The sequence below is a fragment of the Typopeltis vanoorti genome, chromosome 14 (genome assembly GCF_054136105.1).
Source record: "Typopeltis vanoorti isolate ZY-2024b chromosome 14, IOZ_Tvanoo_1.0, whole genome shotgun sequence".
Classification (NCBI taxonomy): Eukaryota; Metazoa; Arthropoda; class Arachnida; order Uropygi; family Thelyphonidae; genus Typopeltis; species Typopeltis vanoorti.
Genome location: NC_143562.1, coordinates 91,400,000 through 91,426,211, shown reverse-complemented (window position 1 = coordinate 91,426,211; position 26,212 = coordinate 91,400,000). Strand labels below are relative to the sequence as shown.

The 26,212-nt window shown below is 33.6% G+C and overlaps 1 protein-coding gene across 1 annotated transcript in view; it reads right to left on the bottom strand.

The window, feature by feature from the left end:
• Window positions 1–26,212, bottom strand: part of LOC150099756 (zwei Ig domain protein zig-8-like) — a 156,343-nt gene that overhangs the window by 103,463 nt on the left and 26,668 nt on the right. Inside the window, exon 2 of the mRNA XM_090403885.1 lies at window positions 5,283–5,494. Coding sequence (XP_090260011.1) covers window positions 5,283–5,494 — 212 coding nt within the window. The remainder of the gene's footprint in view (window positions 1–5,282; window positions 5,495–26,212) is intronic.

The following is a 26,212-nucleotide window of genomic DNA, read 5'->3' as shown; positions in this document are numbered from 1 at the left end:
TATTATACATTTCGTACTTCATTTTCAGAATACTTGCTGTTTTTAAGCGGTCTAGTTTTCCTTTGAAGTTATAAATAGACATCATTAAGGAAAGAAAACTATTTTTTTTACAAATAATAATAGTGGAATACCGTTGAGCATGTTACATTTCTAAGAAAATGGTCATTGTTATTAGAATTCTAGAGAGAGAGAGAGAGCGAGAGGAACCTATTTTACTGTCTTCACAATAAAATACTTCAGACGAGGAAAATCAGACATGTTTTAATCAACTACTTCTTGGTTCTTCCTTTGTATAGATCATGTTCAAATCAAATAGTTGGTTAGGGATTTGCTTCTTCTCAGAACACCAGAACCATCTGATTGGTTCAGGTTTTGAGGATTATTATCGTATTCATAATTTATTTTCTGATGAGCAATTAGTCCACTGGTAAAATTGTCGGTTTCACAGAATTCCAAAGAAATGAGTCCCCATGGCTGCTCACTCGGCATTCGATTATGCCCTTTGGCTGGAATTTTGACTAGGAATCAAAGAACCTTTGTTAGGACTAAAGTTGAGTTACCTGGTTTCTTACAGCTCTCAGAAACGCTTTTTTTTCTCAAAATAGACAAGCCGACCAGTGAAACACAAAAATAAACAGACACCACACTTCGTTGCTTTACTGCAATTTAAAATAACTTATTCCAAAGAAGAGGATAATCCATATAAGCATGACTTTATCAAGGTCACAGTTCTTAAAACAATCATTCAACACTTATGTATATGTATATAGATAGATCGCCTAGCGTGTAATTTAAACAGCTAACTAGATGAAGAATAACCATAATTTAAGCAATGTCATAGTTTATCCTTCTTATAGTTCTTATAAGAACTGGGCGATGGACTGAGTCCTTGACTCTTTATCCCGTCATCTGAGTGAAGAAAATCTGTGTTGATGGGGTGTCATTGAGCTAAAAAGCTCCAGTCATGACTGGGTAACGGCAATAGCTGAGCCTCAGTTAAAACTTCATTGACTATTGACTACAGCATTGCCATTTGTTACCCTGGAAATCCTAAAAAGGACTTTTTATATCAGTCCGGAATGAAAGTTTTTCCATCACTTATATTCTAATTATTACTTGGTGTGTGTTTTAAACTTGCAATCTTAATAAAAACATATGATATAAACAATTAATTGCTTACAAATCCTTTTTTATTAAATATTTCCAAACATATAGATAATATTTTTATCACAATTATTTCTTAAATATATCAAATCACTCTTTATCGGTATAGGCAATGGCTGCCAACAAAATCAGAACAACGTACATAATTAAAAATAAAACTGGAATGAATGAATACATTGACTTTGAACTTAGTTTAATTTGATATTTATTCTAGAACAACATTTCTATACATTTAATTATATTTCAAAAGATATAACTTGTAATTAACGAGTTTGAATGTTCAGTCTTTATTTCAACACATATCACCCGATTAATAGTTTTATTTTATTTCAATATATTTTATCGAGATCTATTTAATCCAAACAATGTTTAGATCTCTTTTGATCAATGTTTTTAAAAACTACAGACGCTTCCTTTTTCTTGTGTTTTTGTTTCCCATTAATTGCCCTTTCTAGATCTCTGAACTTTAATCTGCCAAGCATACAGTCGACATTAATAGAGTTTCTCTTTTATTGCATTATCCAGTTGCCACGGACAGATATGAATGAAGTGACTTATTGTGTAGCTATGTCAACAATGTGGCATCATTGATCTTGCCACAAGGACAGCCAGTTGTTTCCTTCAAGGCATCTTGCTGTAACCGAGTGTTTCTTCTTGATTCGACATCCTACGTTGATATACTGCAACATAAACATAACGAGATTGTCTATGGAAATTCACAATAGAGGGAGCTGTTGTTTTCGATAGAATCCAATAAGGATTCCACATGGGATACTAATATCAGGTATAAATAAAATAAAGCCACGAAAAAAAGGAAACCATTATTTGATTATAAAATCGTATTTCTATTCACATAAACTATTTCTGAACAAATAGTTTATGTGAAAGTCTCAACATTTAGAAATTATATTTCATTGGATAATTTACGAAACTTTTTTTATGAAGAGAAAGAATATTTAGTCTTCAAATTCATATCTATTACACAGCTAACACATGTCAGAACCTTTGCAAGCTACAACCAGAAAACGAAGTGTCTAGACCCGTCAAGGCTTTGAAATATCAGAAAATTTTTATCGGGATAAAGATAAAAGCATATGTTTAGGAATTAGCGAGTATATTATTTGAAGATAAGAATAATTCATCAAGAAATACTCCACCTTTTTCCTAAACAAAACCTGTAATCTGTTTTATATGGAACTAAGAGCCATCTCAGACACTACATTTTTTTCGTTTAAATATTAAACAGCTTTGGCGTAGAATGCACTGGTATTATTACTTTAATACATCATTTGCAAGCCAACTTCTCAAGGAACAATAAATATTCCGAGCCTATATAATGGTCCACTATCGTACCTAAGAATCTGTACGGCTGATCCGCTTAAGATGGAATCCTGGGGACGGCAACCTTAATTTGAATGAAACAAACTACTTAACATATACTTTTATGGTTTTCCCTTAATAATTATTGCCATAATAAAGGGGTATCTCCGCGAAAGACTCGCTATAATACTTTCTGAGTAAACCGAGTTTGCAAACATAAAAATGATTATATGTTTTACGAGCGACTGAACACCTTTGATAAAAGCAGGAAATACACTTTATTACGAAATTATGAGGTAACCTGTACCATTCGCACGGCAGTAAGACCGAGATACGAGAGAAAATAGTTGCTGTTATCTTTCCGATGCTTACGGACCACATAAATATATCTCTTAATCCTGACAAATGCATCGATAGTCTTAAGATTTGTAAACTATATTGTTGAGTGGGAACTGCAGAAAAATCTCCAGTTTTACAAAGAATACAATACGTGAATTTTTATGTAAGAATAAAGGTCGATAACAGAAATTAGCATGCATTTGGTTAATGATGTGTCTGATCAATACTCACTGATAATTCAACATTTGATTTGTGGTTGTCTAAATTTAGAAGCATTCATTGCATTTGTTCAGAAATAGTTTACAAAATAATAATTTGCTAAATATAGGATGAAGGAAGATCGCGTGTTATTTAGTTTTATCATAAAAATGCAAACGAATCAGTTTGTGTTAGTCGTAAAAACATTTGTTAAGTCGAAAATGTAATGTTAAAATTAAAGCGCTGAAAGGCTTCAATTTGGTCTTCAATGTCTTTTGTGCAGAGCCTGTGTCTTAAGTAGTGTAAACCAAGGCAACTCCAATATAAAGCGAATATTGTCATAAACTTTCTTGTAAATTTAAAAATATCCATTTTTTTTTTTGAAGTTCCAAATTCAAATATTTCATTTATATATTGTGATATTCGATTATACCCCTACTAAAAGTTCACATAAGATGAATTTAACAGTCTGACGTAAGATAACTATGGTAATAGGGCGATGATTAGTACCTTTGTAGGGTAATGGATGTCAATGCTGTAGCCAATGAAGTTCTAACTGAGGCTTGACTGTTGCTGTTACTCTCCTGCCATGATCAGAGCTTTAATAGCTCAATAGCACCTTATCCCTACACAGATAACGGGGAAGATGAAAAGCAGCATTCTTGCTTCGCCCCTTTAAGCCAGTCCTTATAAGGACTATGGTAATGGGAATAGGTAGGTTTGTTGAGGAAGAAGTGAATCGACCGTCAGATCCGGTGATTAATACCCTTGAAGGGTAATAATCACCGCATTATCACTTCATTAGCCAATGAAGTTCTAACCGAGGCTCGGCTATTGCTGTTACCCTCCTGCCATGATCAGAGCTTTAATAGCTCAATAACACCTTATCCTACACTGTCCTCTACAGGTAACGGGGAAGATGAAAAGCATTCTTGCTTCGCCCCTTTAAGTCAATCCTATGGTAATGTAACATTGAAGAAAAGTCCTTTTTAGGACTTCCAGTGAAACGGATGGTAATGAAATTTTAACTGAAGCTCGGCTATTGCTGTTACCCAGCCATGACTAGAGCTTTTAGCTCAATATCACCCCCACAGATTTTCTTCATTCAGATGACGTGATAAACAGTCAAGGACTCAGTCCATCTCCCAGTTCTTTTAAGAACTATGGCAATGAAGTTTTAACTGAGGCTCGGCTATTGCTATTATGAGTTTCGCTCTCTTAGGTTTCTTCCAAAGTTTTGCTCCCGCTGAGGGGGGGGGGGGCTTGATTTCAGGGGTTTGCCCTGAGAAAGCATTTTGAGTCTCCTAGGAAGGTGTTCTCCGGCATGGCCCGGTGAAGGGCTGTGTCAGTGGATGCTTTTCCCTGGAATATTAGCGGTTCTGCTCAGTGGTTGGGGAGTCCGTCGCTGAGTTGGACGGTCTTTTGACCACTACGAAGTGGTCTAGGGATCGTTCGAATTTTTAGAGACGGCTTTACTTAGATATAAGGCTCGGATATTGCTGTTATCCTCCTGCCATGATCAGAGCTTTATTTATTTATTTTACTATGGTAATGAATAGGGTTTATTGCCTATTAGTAAAAAGTTCCTTATTAAGTCTGTCTTTTAAGTAGTGCAAAGCAAGGCAATTCCGATATCAAAGGATATATTCTTTCGAGAAATTTCTTTCTACATTTGGCTATAAAATATGGGCGGATCCATATTATTTTCTATTTTAGTAGTTTGATCCATATTATCCTCTATTTTAATGGTCAAAATGTAAGTTTTTATTGATTGCAATAAAATTGATTGCAATAATAACTGCAAGCCAACTTCTCAAAAGTTTATGATGAACACAATATTTGGTAGAAATATATATAAAAAAAGACATTGTTCCTTCACCATTCTGCAAAAAAAAACAGACAGGTTTCTTAAACCAATTATCATATTCCTATGATGATAAATATTTAGTTTTCGAAAACCACTGACGTATTTGCTAAAAAAAAGAAAATTCTTCCGAATCCGAGACACACACACACACACACACACACACACACACACACACACACACGAGCCAAATATGTGATCATTAAGCCTAAATAGCAGTCATGTTTTAGTGACCTCTGCCAGTGTTGTTGTCGTGCAAAAGGAAAGTCTGTTATTTCGTTTCGCAATGAATGGCACCATGCTGAGTATTAATCTAAAGTTGATGAAAGCCCTGAACTACATCGTGGAACTTTGAAGTCTAAGGAAACTGTTAACGTTGGAATAGCACGCAACTTACCGTTTTGTCTCCAAGATTATGTACTGCGCAACGGAGATATACAGTCTGACCAAGTTGTGTTGTGATGTTTTTTGGCACTGCAGTATCGAATGTTGGCTGGTCAACACTGGAAACCACTAGAGGTATTCCGCCTACAACAGAAGATCGCTTCTGTCTGAGTCTTGAGACATTTGATAAGGAAGACAGACATCCGTATTCCATGCTGCCTTTATCTGAAATAAACAATACAAAATGATACGTAAAGCAATACACAGTATCATTATATAAAAGTCATTTTAAACCAGATTTTATTTTATCGCGCAAATATAAAAAATTTTCTCCTACGATTTAAATTTATCCTAAAGAAAATAAGTCAGTCATTGAAAAGAAATATACGTTACAATAGCTGCTCGTGGCTTGAAATCGTGGCGGTGTTGCAACTTTCGAAATATGCATGCAGACTGTAAGTACAGTGTATACGTGTTTGGATAAAATATCAAAATTATGGTAAACATTTAAAAAAAAAAAGAAATATGAAAAAATATTGTTTATTATCGATAAAATTATACAGTTTGGTATAATTCAAAATTACTTAAAAATAAAACCCATTATCATAACCCCAATAATGTTCTAAAATAAAAACTATAACAAATGGTATGTCTTTAATTGTATTGTCCAAATATTTAAATAGACGGAGTAAACACGATAAGCACTACGAACATTCTGCTACTCGCCCAAACTGCATATAAACAACAGTGGAACTGCGCGACGGACAGTGTCATATGATGCTAATAGCTCCCATCTCACTCTGAGTATATGCTTGCGCGCGTAGCAATATGACGCTGTGGTAAACACAGTGCTGATAGCGTCCTTCGCCCTCCTAAGTACAACAAGATGGATTTTTATTATCTTTTATACAAAACAAGAGATTGTTGATGATAATATTAAATATTACAAGCGAATATAAATAAATTAATAAATATATTTATATATCGAGAAAAATTGGTTCCGCAGTGCCTATGCACGAGCCGTCTTTGATACGTTAGTTATAATAACCAATAATGCCTAACCACTATTTATTATTTATCAGTCAAAATCCTTTCCTATTTGCCAAACCAGAAAAAAAAATTCGGCTTTATTTCTGACTCGAAACGATCAAAATCTTCAGATGTTGGTTCTCACCTCCTGTAAGCCTAAATCTACCAAGTTAGTATTGCCCTATAAACTCGGCACCTTTCAGAAGATGAAGTGTTATATATTTCTCTATAAGAGGATATCATCACTCTTCTTTCCATTTCTAAGGTCATTGTCTTATAGTCAGAGAGTGCTGGGTTCTCTCCGGAGTACCGAGAAATATAGCCATCGTTGATGTCTGGCCATTTCGCCCGTAGAAAAGACTATCGGTGATGTATCCTTTTATTATAAATAAAAAAAGAAACTATTTCTCTTTTGGTAAGTATCAATGGCTACAGTGTAATATTGATGCAACCGATGATAAAAGTCTTAGAAGAATCAATATTTGACTCTATCCAAGTATTCTGTAAGATTGATTCATACGCTACAACAAAACTTAAGTTTTCGACTAGCAAATATATTATCACTTATAGCAATGAACTATATTGTTATACAAAGTCATTGATGAATATAACGGGAGATAGCTTGTGTTAATTTTTATTTGTGAATTCAGTTTGTGATAATTTCGTTACACAGCTGAGATTACCCGGATCTAGCTTTAAAGCGAGAAGTTACTAATTATTCTAGTAATATTTGCTCTCCATTTATCATTTAATAACCTTTGTGTTTATTTAGATATCACTTCTTGATAAAACGCATAGCTAGCATTGAATTAATTTGCTATTCAAACGGATGCAACATCTCTTACGAGGGCTCCATTTTTTCATTGCGAACTGTTTACTAGTATAATTATTGTCAAATTACTGCATAAAAGAGGGGGGAAATAAACCAACAAATCTCTGAAAATATTATATTATTACCTGAAAAAGCATTGATCACTCCACACAAGTTAAATGTTTTCACTTATATCGAGGAGACTCATCTTACTAAATACTAAATTTGTCCTTAAAAGGACTGGCTTAAAGAGGCGAAGCAAGAATGCTTTTCATATTCCCCGTTATCTGTAGAGGACAGTGTAAGGAAGTGTAAGGATAGGGTGTTATTGAGCTATATAAATTAAATAAAGCTCAGATCATGGCAGGAGGGTAACAGCAATAGCCGAGTCTCAGTTACAACTTCATTGGCTACAGCATTGCCATCCATTACCCTCCCTGGACACCCATTTTATTTTAGTTGCCTCGTACGACATGCACGAGCTACATTTGGACTATCCTTATCCCAACCGCCACACGGTAATAACTAAATAACTAAATTTGTGGAATGCTTAAGAGAATATATTTTACAAAAGATTAAATTTAATTATTGCTGTATAATAATATATTACAGTTTAAAAAGATATAAAATGGTTATTGTTATCAAAAACATCTCTAAAGCAAAATAAAATATAAATTTTATTATTTTGTATCCTAATTTTTTTAATGAAATAAATTTAGTTGGCATTTTAGTTTATGTTGGTAGCACGTTTGCTTAGCTGACTAATGACATTGAGCATATGTAATATGTTTGCCAGGTTGCATGTAATTTTAAGACCAGTTTGTCTCTCACAGTAAAAAATAAATAAAATAAAAAGAAATAAACAGATAATGAAAAGCAGTATTTTTGACGTAACGCACGAGCTGGCGCAACATAAAATTATCAATTATAACAGCGCATCTCTGGTATAAGTGAACGAAAATTAACATTTGTTGATCAGCTGATAAATAAAATTTGATTTTACTTTAATGTTAATCTAATAAAAGTAGATTCTTCTGGTGATCGGCAAAGGTATTTAATGCTTTAGTTACATATAAATTCCTACCAAAGATTAATAATAAAAATGACGTCTTTGTTACTCCTGCATATTATCATTAATTAGTTTATTAACTTTATAAAGAAGGTCGTTTGTAGCTGCTGTTTTCAAATAGTCCTTACAAGTATCTATTAATGGGGATGAAACATATCAAGAAACTATAAAGAACACTTATCTCGTGCCATCGTAAGCTGGTGGCAAACACACTTAAAAAATTTGAAACGTGTTTGGCGAGTATACACAAATCAGAGGAGAACGAGGCCAAAGAAATTGCAAAATTACGTGATACGCAATATCCAAATAGCAAAGAATTTATGGATTAATAAATATTAATATGGAAATTGCTTTACAAGTGAAGTTGCATTTGAACAGCCTTCTGCTGAATTATAGATGAAGGATTTACGTAAATTCTTTCTGATTAACTTGTAGGCTTGATGCGGTGACTAGAAGTGATGGAAGTACAGAATTTGCCGATATCATGGTTTTAAAAAAAGTATAAGATAGCTAATGGTAAACATCTTCATCTGACTAGACTTAAAGACATAAGATCATCTTATATAGAGAATTCTAAGTAAATAAAGATGTATCATATCTTTTGTCAGAAAAATCTTGCTAAATTGGTGCATTATAATAAAAAGGATAAAGCCAGGATCTTGTGGTATATAAAGCTAGGAATATTGCTAATTAGAAACAAATACACTACATATTTGCATGTGTGTGATTACATTGATTTTATGTATGTATTGTATGTCCATGTTTGTATTTGATTCGCATTATCATTTTGCGTAATTTGACATTTTTCATGTTGTTTCCACCCAAATGATTATTTTTAAACTTATCATACATTTGGTACCGTGGGGGGTGGACTTAGATTTCTTCTATTTTTTACGAATTATTTATTAATCGACTGATTTTCCCACAGCCATTAAAAGAACTAATTATACATAGTTTACTTTTGCAGTGAAGTATGATACGAGGTGTGGATATTAAACAACGAGACTGGTTGCAAAAATGTAGTTTATTATTAAAATTGTACAACTTCAATTGTTACTCTCCTCCTCCAAAGACAATCGATGCACTGGAAAACTCCCACGTCACCGAGAATGAAAAAAGCAAGAACGAGCAAGTTAAAACAAGTTATTTTTTAGAAAGTTAACCAACATTATTACATTGAGGTTCTGGCCAAGCTGAAAGAACGAGTGATGAAGAAGAGACCGATCTGTGGAAGAACAACGCTTGGATTCTCCATCAGGACAACGCTCCAGCCCACAGTGTACTGTTTGTAAAGCAGTATCTGGCTGATAAGATCCCAGTGTTGGTCCATCCGCCTTACTCGCCGGACTTACTCCATGCGACTTTTGCTTTTCCCAAAGTTGAAATCCGCATTGAAGGGCACCCATTTTCAGTCAGTGGATGAGGTAAAGATGAAAACGGCAGCGCTACTGAAGCAGATAACACCTGATGACTTGCATCACTGCTTCCAACAATACAATGGAAAACTCGTATGCAACGGTGTACAGATGGAGGAGGGGAGTATGTTGAAGGGGACAACAATTAAGTTGTACAAATGTAATAATAAACCGCATTTTTGAAACCAGTGTCGTTATTTAATAACCACATCTCGTATGTGGTTTCTTTTGTAACAATTTAGACATTAAAATAAAATAAATAAATTGCACACTTCTTAATTTCATTTTTAACATTCTGCGAGAATTTACTTTCGAATTAAAAATTGACCTATACATTTCACCTTTTAACTAACAGTCGACTCTTGCTCAAAATAGTTTGTCATGTCAACTGGTGTAGACAGATTCAAGTCACAGAATTTTCCAGCTGTGATCATTCTGTTTTGCACGGAGTCTCAAGCATGTGCTTGTGAGAAAAAGTGAGGTCTTAGATTTCTGATAGTAAATAAAAATATGTTAGTATATTGAGTTTTGCTATGAAACAAACTATAATTAGTAATATGCTTATACCTTCACATTTTTATACAAAGGTTAAGCATTTTGTCAGTAAAAACATGATTTTTTATTTTTCTATATCTGTATAATTGTATTACTAGCAGTGGTCAAAATGATGCCTGAAACATTAGCCAGAATATTTATTTAACTTCTTTGCGGTCATTTAAATCATGGAACATGATCTAATAGAACATGATCTAAAGATAAATAACAACCTGAATATTCTTCATTTGTTTGTATTGAATTTCCTGTTTGGTTTATTTTGGAATTCTTATTTTACTAAGTTAATATTTGAATATAAGTTAAAATCTTTATTTATTTGCGAGAACATAAAAGATACAATCATTTACTTTATCTCATTTAATAGCATTCAGAATAAAAGCACTCTTTAAGGATATTTCTGTGAACTCTAATTCTGTCAATGAAACTGTTTCCTATTTATCTTTTAAAGAAAACTATAAACTTCTAACTAGAATAGTTTCAACAGTTGTCATTAGTCTCTCGAGAATGAAAATAACTCCCTATAATCAATATTACCGGACTTTGTGTCCTTGAACTTTTTTGTTTGTTTCCAGAAGGGAACGCTCATTAGTATTAATGAGCGTTCACAGTTTGCATGATCATTAACCATGTCGAATATTTTATAAATTTTCTCTAAAGGCGTGTGGCTGTGTGTAATGAGGCTGCTAGCAATAAGGCCGGTCACTAATATCTCTCGCATGCCAACTTTAGCCTGTTGTTTAATGAAGTTCCATACAAACAGTAACATTCTCCAAGTGGCTGCTGTTTGCAATTTAAAATTGTCTTTTCTGAATCACGAAAAAAGAGACTAGGACTTCAAAAGAAAGACAATTTGTATACTTGAGGATAGTTATTCTTATTAGGTATCAACTAATCAAGTACCACACAAGACTAATTGACAGTGCCCCGACTGTAATCAACATTTAATGCCGAGATTTAAAGAATTGTTGGAAAATACCGAGAATGCTTCAAAGAACGACTTTCGCACCGTACCACTAGAATACAAATAAAATCATTAATTCTGTATATAAATGATGTGCCCGATTTTGAGAGTAGATGCGTATGTTTTATCAAATGTAGTAATATTAAATATAGAAATACTTTATTTAATGTAATCTACTGACCTCATGACAGCATGCGTATTTTTGATTGTTCACTGAATTTAGTCTTTGCATATGTTCATCCTTCACTATTGAATAATAATGTTCAATAATCATCCTGCACAATGGATTGATTTTCCATTATGTTCTATTAAGTTGGCTAATTTTGAGAAACTTTTTTATATTTTTTCGTGACAAGTAAATTCTGATTACATTAAACATTACTCAACATTCTCTGAGTTTCTTAAAGTATACATTGTTGTATTTATTTAATAATTTTTTATACATTTTAGTGACTCAACGAGTGGCAGTAACTTTATCTTTGGCGTTTCCATTTTCTATTCCAATAGTTCTCTGAATGTAGAAAAAAGAAAACTTACTAGTTGTGCTCATTAACATATTCTATATCGGGTTTTGTGACAAGGCAGCTAATAGATGTCCCAGTTTCTCCTTGCAAATCACAGAAGCACATCTTTAGCATTGACAGCTAAAGAACTCAAAATCCGAACTAGGACATCCAGTTCGTAGCAAAGTGGGAAAGATTTTGAAATAAAAATGGATTGTCAACGTATGTTACGAAGCTTCGGAAGAAATGAATCTACATATGAACAAATTCTGACCACCTGTCATGTATGTCTGTTCTGTTCCTTTTAACACCGCTGTCGAGATTCTAGAATGCATCCAGGAGTGATTTTTATCCCTGTTGAATTGGAAAAAACGATATCGAATATGTCCAGAAACGAAACTCTCATTTAAGAAAGATGACTACCAAGAGAATATTACCGTTAAGGAAGAATATAATGCAGTTTTACTCATCTTTTTAACAAAAATAGAATTTTGATTGTCATATACTAGAATATTAATGTTGGGGATTATCATGTAAGGACAGAAGCGATATCTGTTACTCCGTACAGCATATTGTAGAAACTGTAATATTGTAATACCGGAAATAGGACCCCTAAAATGTCATTGACTCACTCTGTGCATCTTTTATTACATTGGATTTCAAGATATTGGCAATTCACTACAGTCTCCATTCCTCAATAGAAAAATTTTTAAATGTTGAGGCATCCAAGTTGAATCAACTACTTTTTTTTTATGAACATTACAGGGTCGTTGGCATCCTCCGGGATTTGTATTGATAATAATGTTTAATAGCCGTATATTATAGATCGATAGTAGATGTCCGATGTTTATTACATTCATGGTACTATTGCATGCTCTCACTTCCTGTATGGTCTATAAAGCATGCATGATCACAGTATGATACTATAACTAAAAGTAGAAACGGTATTTGAAATGTTAAAGTTCGAGTGTCTCTGAATTTTTTTTTTCTTTTTCTGAAGCCTCATGGCTAATAATGGAACTTCAAGTCAGAATCATAAACTCACTCCCTTGCGGAGTAAATAATATTTCAAATAGCACTGAAACATTTCTAAGCAAAAATACGGGGGTTCGCGAAGTTATACATAATCGACTGTGCTTTAAGGTTTCCCCTTCCCGCATTCATATTCACACAGCAATACATCAGCCATGACACAAATTGCTTACTTTAATCCATTTCTTTGATGGAAACGAGTTTTCTCCCGGTAGTCCATGGTTGAAATAGGTAACCTTTCTTACATATTAGATGTTCATTGCCCTTCCAGTGTATTTTACTAGATGCGACTTCCCCTTATTCCTGATTCGTGTTATTAATTAATAGCTCACTTCTTCGATCATGTTATCTAATATCAATTATATGCTTTTACTCCAAATTAATCTATTGCCTAATCGTATTTATTTGTATATTTATGCCAATGCCAGTTAGTTTGATTCCTTATAATTGGTTGACGTTTTATATTAATTACAAAAAAAATCCAAAGGAGTGTTTTTTTCTCCTTTTTTTGCCTCTGAGTGTACTTCAGGATAAACAATTTACATCGATAAATTATCGTAACAACCCTCCTGAGATTTTTCTTCAACAGACCAAAATAACATATTCACAGACGTTATTATAATGAGTGTAAGTCGAGGGTGGAAGGGATTAGATCGTTAATGAAACTAGAAAAAATTAATCGTCTAGTTTGATACATCTAAATGCATCAAAGATACAACTCGGTGTAATTTTTACCGCACCAAAAACACACAAATGATGCTTAAACATTTTTCCCCCTTTGAATATCAATGTTTAATAAACATAAACTGAAGTAGATCGATGCACGTGAGAACCATAAAAAGGAAGACCTATCCATGGTGCTAACTTATGATATGCTTAAAACCATTCATAGTGCGACCATATACTATGAATACTTTAAAAAAGGTCAGCAGTATATGATCGCACTCGTGAAAGATTTTAAGCATATCGTAAATTAGTACAATGGATAGGATAAAGATTAAATGATCCACTGATAACTTAACCTTTATCAATCACCTAAATTTAAAAATTGTATGGAATGTTATGTTATGATTATTCATATGTGCGATATATTTGTTCAGAAGTTGGGATTTGTGTTAATGTATGCAAGAATTAAAATCACTTTTTCTATGAAAAAATATGTGTAATTTGATAAATAATAAATAAAACTTATTTACAAATGTTCAGAAAATAAAAGTTACTTTTTTCTACAGATTATTTTACCACACCTTTTGTTATCTTAGTTCAGTAAATAATAAAAGATAGCAAAGGATAGTACAACACTTCTGAGATATATATATGAGATATATATATATACATCCGGCCCAATCCTTTTTAGGACTTCTAGGGTAACAAATGGCAATGCTGTAGCCAATGAAGTTTTAACTGAGGCTCGGCTATTGCCGTTTCCCAGCCATGACTAGAGCTTTTTAGCTCAATAACACCCCATCCATACAGATTCTCTTCATTCAGATGACGGGATAAAGAGTCAAGGACTCAGTCCATCGCCCAGTTCTTTTAAGAACTTTAAGAACAACACTTCTGATTGGTAATCAATCGACCGTGAGATGCGGTGATTGATTCATTCAATCCAAAATATACCCTTGGAGAGTAATGGATGACAATGCTGTAGCCAATGAAGTTCTAACCGAGGCTCGGCTATTGCTGTTACCCTCCTGTCATGATCAGATCTTTAATTGCTCAATAACACCTTATCCCTACACTGTCCTCTACAGATAACGGGGAAGATGAAAAGCATTCTTGCTTCGCCCCATTAAGCCAGTCCTTATAAGGACTAAGGACAACACTTCTGGTTTTTAGAATACCCTTGGAGGGTAATGGATGGCAATGCTGTAGCTAATGAAGTTCTAACTGAGGCTCGGCTATTGCTGTTACCTTCCTGCCATGATCAGAGCTTTAATAGCTCAATAACACCTTATCCCTACACTGTCACTCTACAGATAACGGGGAAGATGAAAAGCATTCTTGCTTCGCTCCTTTAAGCTAGTCCTTATAAGGACTATAAGGGACAACACTTCTCGGTAGAAGAAAAACTCATCCTGGGAGGGTAATGGAAGGCAATGCTCTAGCCAATGAAGTTCTCACTGTGGCTCGGCTATTGCTGTTACCCTCCTGCCATTATCAGAGCTTTATTTATATTTATATTGCTGTTACCCTCTTGCCACGAGCAGAGCTTTAATAGCTCAATAACACCTTATTCCTACACTGTCCTCTACAAATAACGGGAATCTTGCTTCGCCCCTTTAAGCCAGTCCTTATAAGGACAGCACTTTCGTCCGCTGGCTTCCCGTGTGGAACTGAATGCCACTAATGAATGCAAAAACCCACCTCTACACTAGTATATAAATTGTGTTGTTGCTGTGAAAAACAAATAACTTCTTCGGGAATGCGTAAATGAAACCGAAGACTGGGTGAAAGTTGAATGCCTTTTGATTCAAGCCATTCTTTTTATAAGCGTAGGGTTGGACTCGCACGGGGCAAACAAAAGTCTATTACCTGATAATTATATCTAGAATAACTTAGAATTAAAAAGGTCTCAATTTACTAAAAAAATTATGACGTTCTAAACATAAACAAGTTTTACTTTTTGAATTATGTTGAAGTATTTAAAACATTTAAAGTATAAGATAATTCAAAATAGTTTTTATTATAATTATTCCGTATTACTATGTAGTAGTAATTATAGCCAGATACAAACCTGAAGTTTTTCATCATTGATTAATTCAGAAGAACTTCATTTGATGGCAGTAGTGTAGCGTAAATAAAGTGAGTTCCATTTAGTAATGGACCGCACATTTCATAATTTAATTGGCCGATTCAGTCTGCTACGTAATTTAGCAAGTTTGTTCACAAAGAAGTTAGCTAACCTTTTTTATTCTCACAAAAGTCAAGGAACTGAAGGGCAAGATCAATTCTTGTATTGTAATGTTACGTTAGGTGTAGCACGAAATCGACTGTCGCTGTTCTTGGTAGTCACATTTAGCTATGGCTTTAAATAAAACTATTTCCATTCTCATTGTAACCAACGGCTTCAAACTACACGCGACGATAATCATAATACGATCTGTCATTTTGGTTGTAAACTAGTTTAGAATAACTCTTTGTGATGACTGATTAATTCCATGTATACAGTTGCAATGGCCACATAAGAACATTGTGTTTTGGTAGGCTATCGCGTGATTCAATTATATGGGTCGTGTGTATTAAAGCCATTCTTAACACATTCCACCTATACGAAACACGAATTGGTTGTCATAGTTAAATATCGATCACTATTGAAATATTTTTATTCTTTTATCATAACAAAGCACCTAGACGATAATAAAATATAATGAACCTTATTCCTAAATAACTTCTATAAATAAACATTTAGATGGTTCTTAACGTTATTATTCTTGTCACAATCTAAAGTAAGTTATCTTGTGTCAGAATAAAATAGGGCCTCAGTGGCACCCAGTCATTTAGGCCCTTGTGCTAAAGTCATCGGCGATAACCATGAGAGAGATATCTGAAGCCAGTCCTTGTAAGCAAGCTGCATTGGACGAACGGTTGGTACCTGGATTAGGCTAAGGGTTAGATAATGTAGTTTCTGCTCCACATACCGAATGCGATTTTTTTAAACTTCTTCAATAAATATCATTGTATTCTCATACCGTGAGATAAAAAATCATCCATCTATAGACAACTGCAAATATCCATGCCATATACCTCAATTTGAACTCATATCATCTTGGTTGCGAAATAGAGACGATATGCACTTCCAAACAGTCCATCTCTACACTCTAGATGATCTCTTTTTCTCGAGTAGCCAGTTTTCTGTGGATAGCTTCCTTTTTAATGACTACACAAGTAAGTGTAGTCATTAAAAACTGTGTATATTTGGATAGCTTCTTTTTTTAATGACTACACAAGTAAGTTTCTTCATAATTTAATTGATGTGATGTAGGGAGGTATTACTTAGATAACTTATAGTAGGTTAGTAGAGCAGTTTTATTTATTCCACATTTGCCTTGGACGGTTTTCTTTATGTTTTCACTTTTAATATTCGAAAAAATATTACAGGATGTTGTTAGATAATGTCCAGTTTTGAAATATTCATGACAAAGCCGTCAGTGAATGTATTTGTCGTATAATCAGTTTTGATTGACGAAAAACACATTGTGTCATTCCAATCACACCATCGAAGAATAAGGTGGATAAAGAAGCTCCTTTTGTTTCTTTTTTTTTTCTTTGATGAAAACGAGTTAATTTGTCGCCTATTCTTTACATAGAACATAATATTTTGTTTACATTTTTCCTGGCGTCCTATTAATAAAGGCGACTATTTATTATTCTACAGAAATACCACAATTCGGAGGGTTTTAAAATTAATCACAACTTATTACCGAAGTTCTGATTTTTGCGGCTTTTAGTGCACTATTCGATTCCTCATTGATTCTTGAAGTGTTTTTTCCAAGATGGCTTCCATTTTAGGTGGTTTCAAGTGCTCTTTTTTTACGATTTTGTACTGATCCCAATAAACCATAGGCTTAGTTAATATCAAAGTAAAAAATAATTAATTAAAATATTTAAAAATATTTGTTTTTTAATTTTTATACCAGTTACTTAGCTATGCAGGCAGTGTGATTTTATATCGTCGATGTTCCAGTTATGTAGTATTTGTACAGTCATTCTTTTATTGTTTTATTTTAAAACATTCATTCACTTATAATTTTTTACTCTCCCATTTGTTATTGTCACATAACACCACTCATGATGATAATCTCTTGAGAGATGAATGTACTAAATACGCTGAAACACGCAACAAAACTTCTGTCGATTCGTTTTTAAAAGATTGTTTTGGCTGAAAAAAAAAACTAAGAAAAGACTGAAACCATTTTTACTTTATAGCCACCTATGAAGAGAATCTCTTGTGAAAATTACAAATTTTTATTTGATCTCCTTCATAACGTTTTTTGAGCTTTTATATCAGCCGATTTTTTTTCAAAGTTTGAAGCCATTTATTTCATTGAGGAAAGCTTCAATCAAAATAATTTTGGGAAGATATATATATATATATATATATATATATATGCATAAAAAACACAACAAATCAGCTCTGCTGATTCAAATTATGGACCACGGGGTAAAATACAAATTGGGGAAAAAGAGCATTTAGAACTTTCAAGTAGTTGGCCGCCATTTTGAAAAAAAAATCTACTTTGTCTGGAAATACAAACAAGAAATTAAATTGAAAGCAACGTTGAATAAATTACAAGTTACATGACCTGCAGTTTGTTGAGGGGAAAATTCTGTGTTGTTATCCCTTTTCCATTCACCAACACAGTACAAGGTACAACGAACCAACGACAAAATACGCCTAATGGACTCCATTATTTCCCGTAATAGTCAAGAAAACGATAAAATAAATTGATAATGGGGAGATACAAACGATGTCATTCTAACTTTGACAAAGGTAGATTTCAGTTTCAAAAAATAATTGCCTTATTCTAAAACAAGCCAGTGTGACTGAGATTGCTGTACCTATTGCGTAAAATATGTTTGAATAATATATTTTAAAATATATGAACATTTATAAAATAATATATAATATTCCATGTTTAAATATATAAAATATTTAAACATGGGATAAACAATTATAAACGCTAGTTATGAACTCGGTTTAGGCATGTTTGCAGGTGAGAGTGGGGGCAACGAAATGCATTCATGTGAAATCATAGAGTTAATAAATACACTCTATGATTTCACATAAACCGATGGTTTATGTGAACATCACATATATAAAATATATAAAACTATTTCATATATAAAAACATCTCATATATAAAAATAAAAATATATATTTTTATATATGAGATGTATATTTTACATATATATAAAAATATATATTTTATATATAAAATATATAAATCATAGATTTATATATTTAATATATAAAATATATATAAAATATATAAATCATAGATTATATATAAATCATAGATTATATATATATATCATAGATTATATATAAAATATATAAAACAATTTCATGCACCCTTTTTACATAAATTTTACATGTAATATTTAAAATGGTGTTTCTTACATCTATAGGAAAGACTGTTCTAAATATAAATATATTTAACCTTTCACAAATATATCTATAGCATATTTTGTGAACACAAAAATCATATTAACATGTATATCAATATTCATCCTTGATATCGAATTCATATGCTCATTAAATGCAATGTTATTTCGCATAGATGTTAGATATATATGTATATATATGACTCGGTGCCTCATAGTTGGAAAACAAACTGCGCAGAAAAGTGCAAAGATATATCTCTCTTTTATACATGGACGTTCTGAAGCTGTACTTAATACTGTGCACATATTCAGTCAAGATATATCAATGGATTTTGGCTTCGACAAATGTGCAATTGCTGGAAGTCCTGAACGAAATCGAGCTGCTCAATGGCGAAAAAAATCAAGGTAGTAAAATTCGTAGATAGCTGCGAATATTTGGGAATTTTTGAAGCATCAGAAATTCTACACAATAAGATCAAATAAAAAAACTAGAACAGAATACATGAGGCGGGTAAGAAAACTTAAGTCAATGCTTAACACTGGCAATTTAAAAGCAATTAACACGTGGGCCCTACCTATTCTGAGATATTCAGAATAGTTAGGGCCCAGGTGTTTTCGAATTTTATTGCCCTGATTTTTTCGCCATTGAGCAGCTCGATTTCGTTCAGGTCTTCAAACTTTCCTCTTGTTATTCCAGCAATTGCGCATTTGTCTAAGCCAAAATCCATTGATATATCTTGACTGAATATGTGCACAGTATTAAGCAATGATCCAAGTTCGTGCTCTGATTTTGCGTACAGCTTCAGATCGTCCATGTATAAAAGCGAGATATGTTTGCATTTTTTTACGCAGTTTGGTAACCATGAGCAGTTTTATTTAAAATCCTAAATTCTCCCGTCCAGTTAGAGGTGGAGAATTTAGACCGAAAAACTCGAAAATTAATCACAATGCACCATGCCCTCAATCCTCGCAGTGACATTGATAGGCTATATCTATCACGCAAAGAAGGAGGCAAAGGATTATTACAAGTAAATCAAATTGTTGAAGGAAAAAAAAGAAATCTGAATGATTATCTGCAGCAAACAACAGAAAAATTTCTAATTGAGGTAAGGAATGAGGTTTATTTAAAACCATGGAGACAAAATTGGAGTACAAGACCAACCAAGTAAAAGCGAGAACTGAAAGATGGAAAAATAAGACATTACATGGAAAATACCTTCACAGCATAGAGGACAGCGCTGACAGTAACTTGACTTGGCAATGGCTGAGAAATGTGGCACTAAAGAAAGAAACAGAGTCGGTAATTGTTGCAGTTCAAGAAAAGGCCATTAAAACCAATGTTATGAAGGCAAAAATACAAAAAATTCAAGAAGACAATAAATGCAGATTGTGCAAAGAGAAGGAAGAAACGGTAGACCACATTATAAGTGGATGCAGCAAAATCGCACAAATTGAGTATCGTAAAAGGCACCATAATGTGGCTAAGATAATTCACTGGCATTTATGTAAAAAGTATGGGTTTAAAGTATCTATAGACTACTGGAAGCATAAAGTTGACCAAAACGTGATTGAGAATAAACAAGCTAAAATACTCTGGGATTTCAAAATCCAAACTGACAAAAGATTGGAATGTAATACACACGATATAGAGTGGTTGAAAAAAGTGAAAAAGGGTGTTCTGTTTATCGAAATTTCAGTACCAGGAGATAGTCGAATTGAGGAAAAAGAAACTGAAAATATTACAAAGTAGTGCGAGTTGCAAGTCGAAGTCGAACGAATTTGGCAACCGAAAACGAAAGTTGTTCCCATAATAACAGGTGCTTTAGGCGCCATCCCCAAAACACTGAAAAAAAACATTTAGAAGCACTCAAGTTAGATGGATTAAAAACCGGACACTTACAAAAGGCTGCTTTGTACGGCAAAGCATTCATATTCACAAGGTATTCCACATTCATGGGTAGGGCTCGAATTATTGGATTATAACCAGCCTTTTACTTAAGGCTGAGGAAGCAAATCAAGATTGGATGAATATTTTATATATATATGTATATTCATATCTGTGGGTTTTAAATATTACTCTTTATAAATTAGAATTATATTGTTCCTTGATAAACGGGTAATTGTACTGATTAAAATATACATTTTCATTTTACAGACTGTTTAATTTGAAGATTAAAATAAATTTTGATATTCTGCTTATCATTCGATTATAGATAATTTAGATGACGTTAGCAACCTATCACTAAAGTCAGTAAAGGTATTTAACGACATAAGCGACAGTTAAACGCCATCAACTATCAAGAAAAACACTGTATTTATCGAACCAGGGTAGCTTAGATATAAAACCAAATTATTGGATAAATAATGAATATCATATATTAGCGTATTTACACATGAGAACTTTGCACCATATCGTTGGACATTGACTAATCTCCAGTAATTTCAGCGCATAGACAGACAGAGGGAGAGAGAGAGCGCACTAACACGTGAAAACGTTTATCGAATATGGTAATTAAGGGACAGAGTGAGATTAGCATCCCAGGCGTTTCCATGGCCCCTCAACGCTGGTTCATGCAGAAGCGGGGATAAAATGAGGGTGGATGGGGGATCCCACATCAATAGCTTGCTAGAACATCCCCCATTTGCCTGCTTGTTCAAATCACATCCGTTCTAGTTCTACGATTTTGCTCGAGGGCTTTCGTTAACCAAGAGAAAGTGCTCTGCTCCAATGTGCATCCAACTGTGAATGTTCATATGTTTCCTGGATTAAAGGGACAGAAACACCGGTGGTCGTTTATAAGTAAGCATGTACGTGGATTAAGAATGATCATTTTTAATTTAATTATTTTAATTAATTTAATAATGATTGGATTTTTAGTTCTTCTGGGAGTCGAAACTGAAGACGTAAATGGTTTTCTTCTCTAGAGTAACATTTGGTTGGCTAAAGACTTCTTAATTGAGAATTATTTAAAAATTATATCTAAGTATAGGCAGTTGATCTATATAATATAATATAATATAATATAATATAATATAATATAATATAATGTATTTGCTTTAAAGTCCTTATCTGTAGAGGACAGTTTAGGGATAAGGTGTTATTGAGCTATTAAAGCTCTGATCATGGCGGGAGGGTAACAGCAATAGTCGAGCCTCAGTTAGAACTTCATTGGCTACAGCATTGCCATCCATTACCGTTCTCGCATTTGTTTTAAAAAAGCAAATGATTTTATTCATAATTCTATCATCAGTATATAATATTGGTGTCGAATAATTGAATGATAAAATAGAAAGATAAATCTTTCTAAAGAGTTAATTTATAAAATATATATTTTAATTTTAGCTTTATATATATTTTTATTCTTAATTTTAGTTTTTATTCATTTTCAGTTTATTTGATTGCAAAATGTTTATTATTAAGATTAATTAATGAGTGCGGATGCTAGATATAATATTTCTTTAGATATAACAACTATAGATATAACATTTCTTTCAATAATTTGATTTTTAAATAGCTATTTTTTTTTTAATATTCATAGTCGTTTTTCAAAACTTTAAATAACCTAGACATCCTTCCAATAAACTTATTTATGTAATTCCTGCCACTGAAGGGTAATAAATCTGTCATGCATTAGTATTGTACGTTGGCTAAGGATTTTGTGTCTATGTTTATTAATTTTATAATTTTCATACTTTTTAATACAATTCTGAAATTTTACTCTAAAAACTGAAATAAAACTAATTTAAATCTCCAATAAATAGGATGAAATTAACACACCTTATATTGAAATTAATATCATGTCTATGTTATTTCGGATATTTGTTTACAAGTTTATGGGACACAGAGAAATATTGAAAGAGTCCTTTTTAGGACTTACAGGGTTACGAATGGCAATGCTGTAGCCAATTAAGTTTTAACAAGTTTATGGGAGGGTAATGGGTGGCAATGCTGTAGGCAATGAATTGCTGAGGCTCGGCTATTGCTGTTACCCTCCTGCCGTGATCAGAGCTTTAATAGCTCAATAACACCTTGTCCCTACACTGTCCTCTACAGATAACAGGGAAGATGAAAAGCATTCTTGCTTCGCCCCTTTAAGCCAGTCCTTATAAGGACAAGTTTATGATTTCTAATTTTTAAAATAAAATATTGCTAGTCGTTTAATAGAGACATGCGTGTTGGTCGTGCTATACTATATACATGTACTATATATATATTTTTTTTGAATAATGGCTTCGCACATGTAAGAGGAAAAAAATGTATAATTTATTACTATTATACTATATATTTCGCTCAATATATCATGAACTTCTTTCAGGGAAAAGACATAAAAACTAGTGACAACATTAATGAATACAAGAACGAGCATGTGTGTAATATCACGCGTCACGGTCGCAGCTATCCAATAGGAGGAAAGCCTAATTATTGTTCAGAGACGTGGGAATAGATGATCAATTAATTTAACAATAATAAATAGATGCATGTGAAGCCGTCATTCAAAATATATAGTATCACTAAACATGTATTGTACGGAAAAACATATAGGCAGATGCGGTAAGGTTGGGTAGAAAGAATAATCTGTTTAAATGCTGGATTTGAAATAGTATCGTAACTTAAAAAACAAGCTTTTTATGGCTAGTTTTATTTCTTATTGATTCAATTTCAGGATTTGTTTTCTACAATCAGTGATCGGATGTGTCAAAATTGGTAGTTTGCTTAATTAGAAATCCGATTTATACCGTTTATAAAGGCAAATGTTGGGAAATCACGATTCAAACCATTTTATTCTTTGATTGTGTACATTCCAGTTTTCACTGCACAGCCATGTTATTGGATGTTTGCGAAACAAGGAAAAATCGCGGAAATACACGCGAAAAATATGTGCACTGCAATTCAACGTATGCAGCTGTATGAAACAGAAGACAGCAGAAAAGATTCATTTTATTTGTGCTGCACGGAAAGTTGCCTCATGTTAGACACTTTGTTTCCTTGGATAAAGAGATCATATGTCAGGCCACAGAATCGTTTGCCGACCGATCGTTGCGTGACGTGGCAAACTAACATAGGACAGCTGCCGTAACTCTAGCATTACGCAATCGATTGATAGTGTTCGCTTTCGTCGACCGACCAATGCCAATCAGAAATGCTTTTTTTTTTCCTTTCGTCATAGAGAAAAGCGAGAAAGTTAAGCAATTTGAAGAAAACAACGTCTGATATTCGTGTATGTAAGGTCGTTTCAGAAACAAACTTTCTGGCTAAACCATCGTCACGCAGGAAGATTAGGAGGAGCACTCTTGTCGAGGACTGAGATCGCATTTCAGTTTGACTTGGTGTGGACGAAAAGGTCCAACTGGAGCATTTTAAGGATTATTACGAAGTGTTTCAAAATATGTTCCTCCTCGTATATCCAGAATAACAGCAAGAGTATGTTTTGAATGCAAATGTGGATACGAGATTAAAGAAAGCACATGAGAATACTTAAGAAATACTAAATCGTTTATTCGAGTTCTTTCTATTGTATTTTATTTTCTGGTTATTATTCCAAGGCAGTCTATTTTATTTATTTATTTTCTTTTCAATTAGTTTTTGTTTTAAATAAGATATGAAACACATGCTAAGAGGATAGTCTGAAAAGTTCGCTGCCTAACAATGAAAAAACGAATTTAGGATTTCAATTTTTTTTCAACATAATCTCCCTTAAGACTAATACGTTTATTCCAACGATGCTCCAGCACTAATATCCCGTCCCCTGTAGTGGTTCTCATTAAGATCTGCAAAATATCCCTCTACAGCTGCAGTCACCTCTTGATTCGAAGAAAAATACTGACCAGAGAGGAAAAGGTTTAGTTTTAGGAAGAGATAGAAGTCAGAGGGAGCCAAACATGGGGAATAGGTTGGATGTTCCAGCAATTCCCTTAATTTTCCCATTGCCAAAACACCTTTGTGGGCAAGTACATTATCCTGATGAAAGGTGATTTTGTTTCTTCTGCAAACCGGGTCTTTTCTCACGAATTTTTTCGTCTACTCTGGTTAGAAGATCGGAATAATATTCCCCGGTTATTGTTTTACCCATTTCAAGATAATTAATGAACAAAATGCCTTTAGAATCCCAAAACACCGATACCATGACCTTTCCTGCTGATGGAACCGACTTTGTCTTCTTTGGCGCTGAACAACCGGCTTCTGTCCACTGTTTAGACTGCTGTTTGGATTCTGGTGTGTAATGGGGAATATCCAAGTCTCATTCATAATAATAAATCGATGCAAAAAATTAGTTTTATTCTTGTTAAAACGCTCCAAGCAATGTTCAGAGATTTTCATGCGAGTGCGTTTTTGATCTGCTGTGAGCAAGCGCGGCACTCATCTTGCGCAAAGCTTTTTCATTTGTAATTCTTCATGCAAAATATATCCTACACATTCTTTTGAAATGCCTATAGTCTCAGCAATTTCACGCACTTTGGCACTTCCATATCGTGCTTATCAATGATTTCTGGTATTGTTACACTTTTTGGACGTCCTTCGCGTTAATCATCTTCAAGGCTGGTACGGCCACGTTTAAATTCGGCAGCCCATTTCTTAATTGTCGAAAACGAAGGAGAAGAGTACTCATAAACTTTTTTATCTTTAAATGAATTTATTTTGGCGTTGAACCTTCTTTTAGAAAGAATTTTATAACCGCACGGTACTCAATTTTATCCATTTCAAGAGATATAGACAACACTTTTGCTTCAGACACCTGTATAAAACAAACTACTTGATAGAATAACTTGGAATTTCACATGGATGCTTATGATAGATATACCAACTTAGGAAAAAACCTTGCCAATAGTGTTGCCATCTATGGTCGAGGCTGAGAACGTTTCAGACCACCCTTGTATACAATTCAAATTTAATTCGTAGTATTTGGCATAAAGAATTTAATAAATGAGATATCTAGCCTGAATGTACATGCACAAACCCTAATATACACACACATAATTATGCACCGAAAAACGGATTACGGTAGAGTAAGCTTGCTTGATATAAAATTATAATTTTCTATAGGGTAATACAGCCCAGCATGAAGATAGCTACAAATATCTGAAATCTACAGTATTGGAGCTTAATGCTACTTTGAAGGTTTCCCCAGTGAACTGGAGTATAAAATACGGAACACTTGTTATGCCATATCGTGGTAAGGAAGACTGTAATGTGATATATTAGAGGGAGCATGAGAGTCACGTTATGGTAAGCAGCCCAGGTGTACTCTGAATCGGCACATGTCTGAAGGCTTATTGCCTCTCACTATATGCCTCTACACTTTATTTAACGCTTCTCCAACACCAAGGATGCAAAGAGGAGCAATTATTATGTTATTAGCATTTAGCCGAAGCATTTTCCTGTAAGCGATAACCTAATGCAAATCTTCCATCTACCAATGAGAACATTGGTAGACGGATAGCCGCCTCTATTCTCTCGGCAA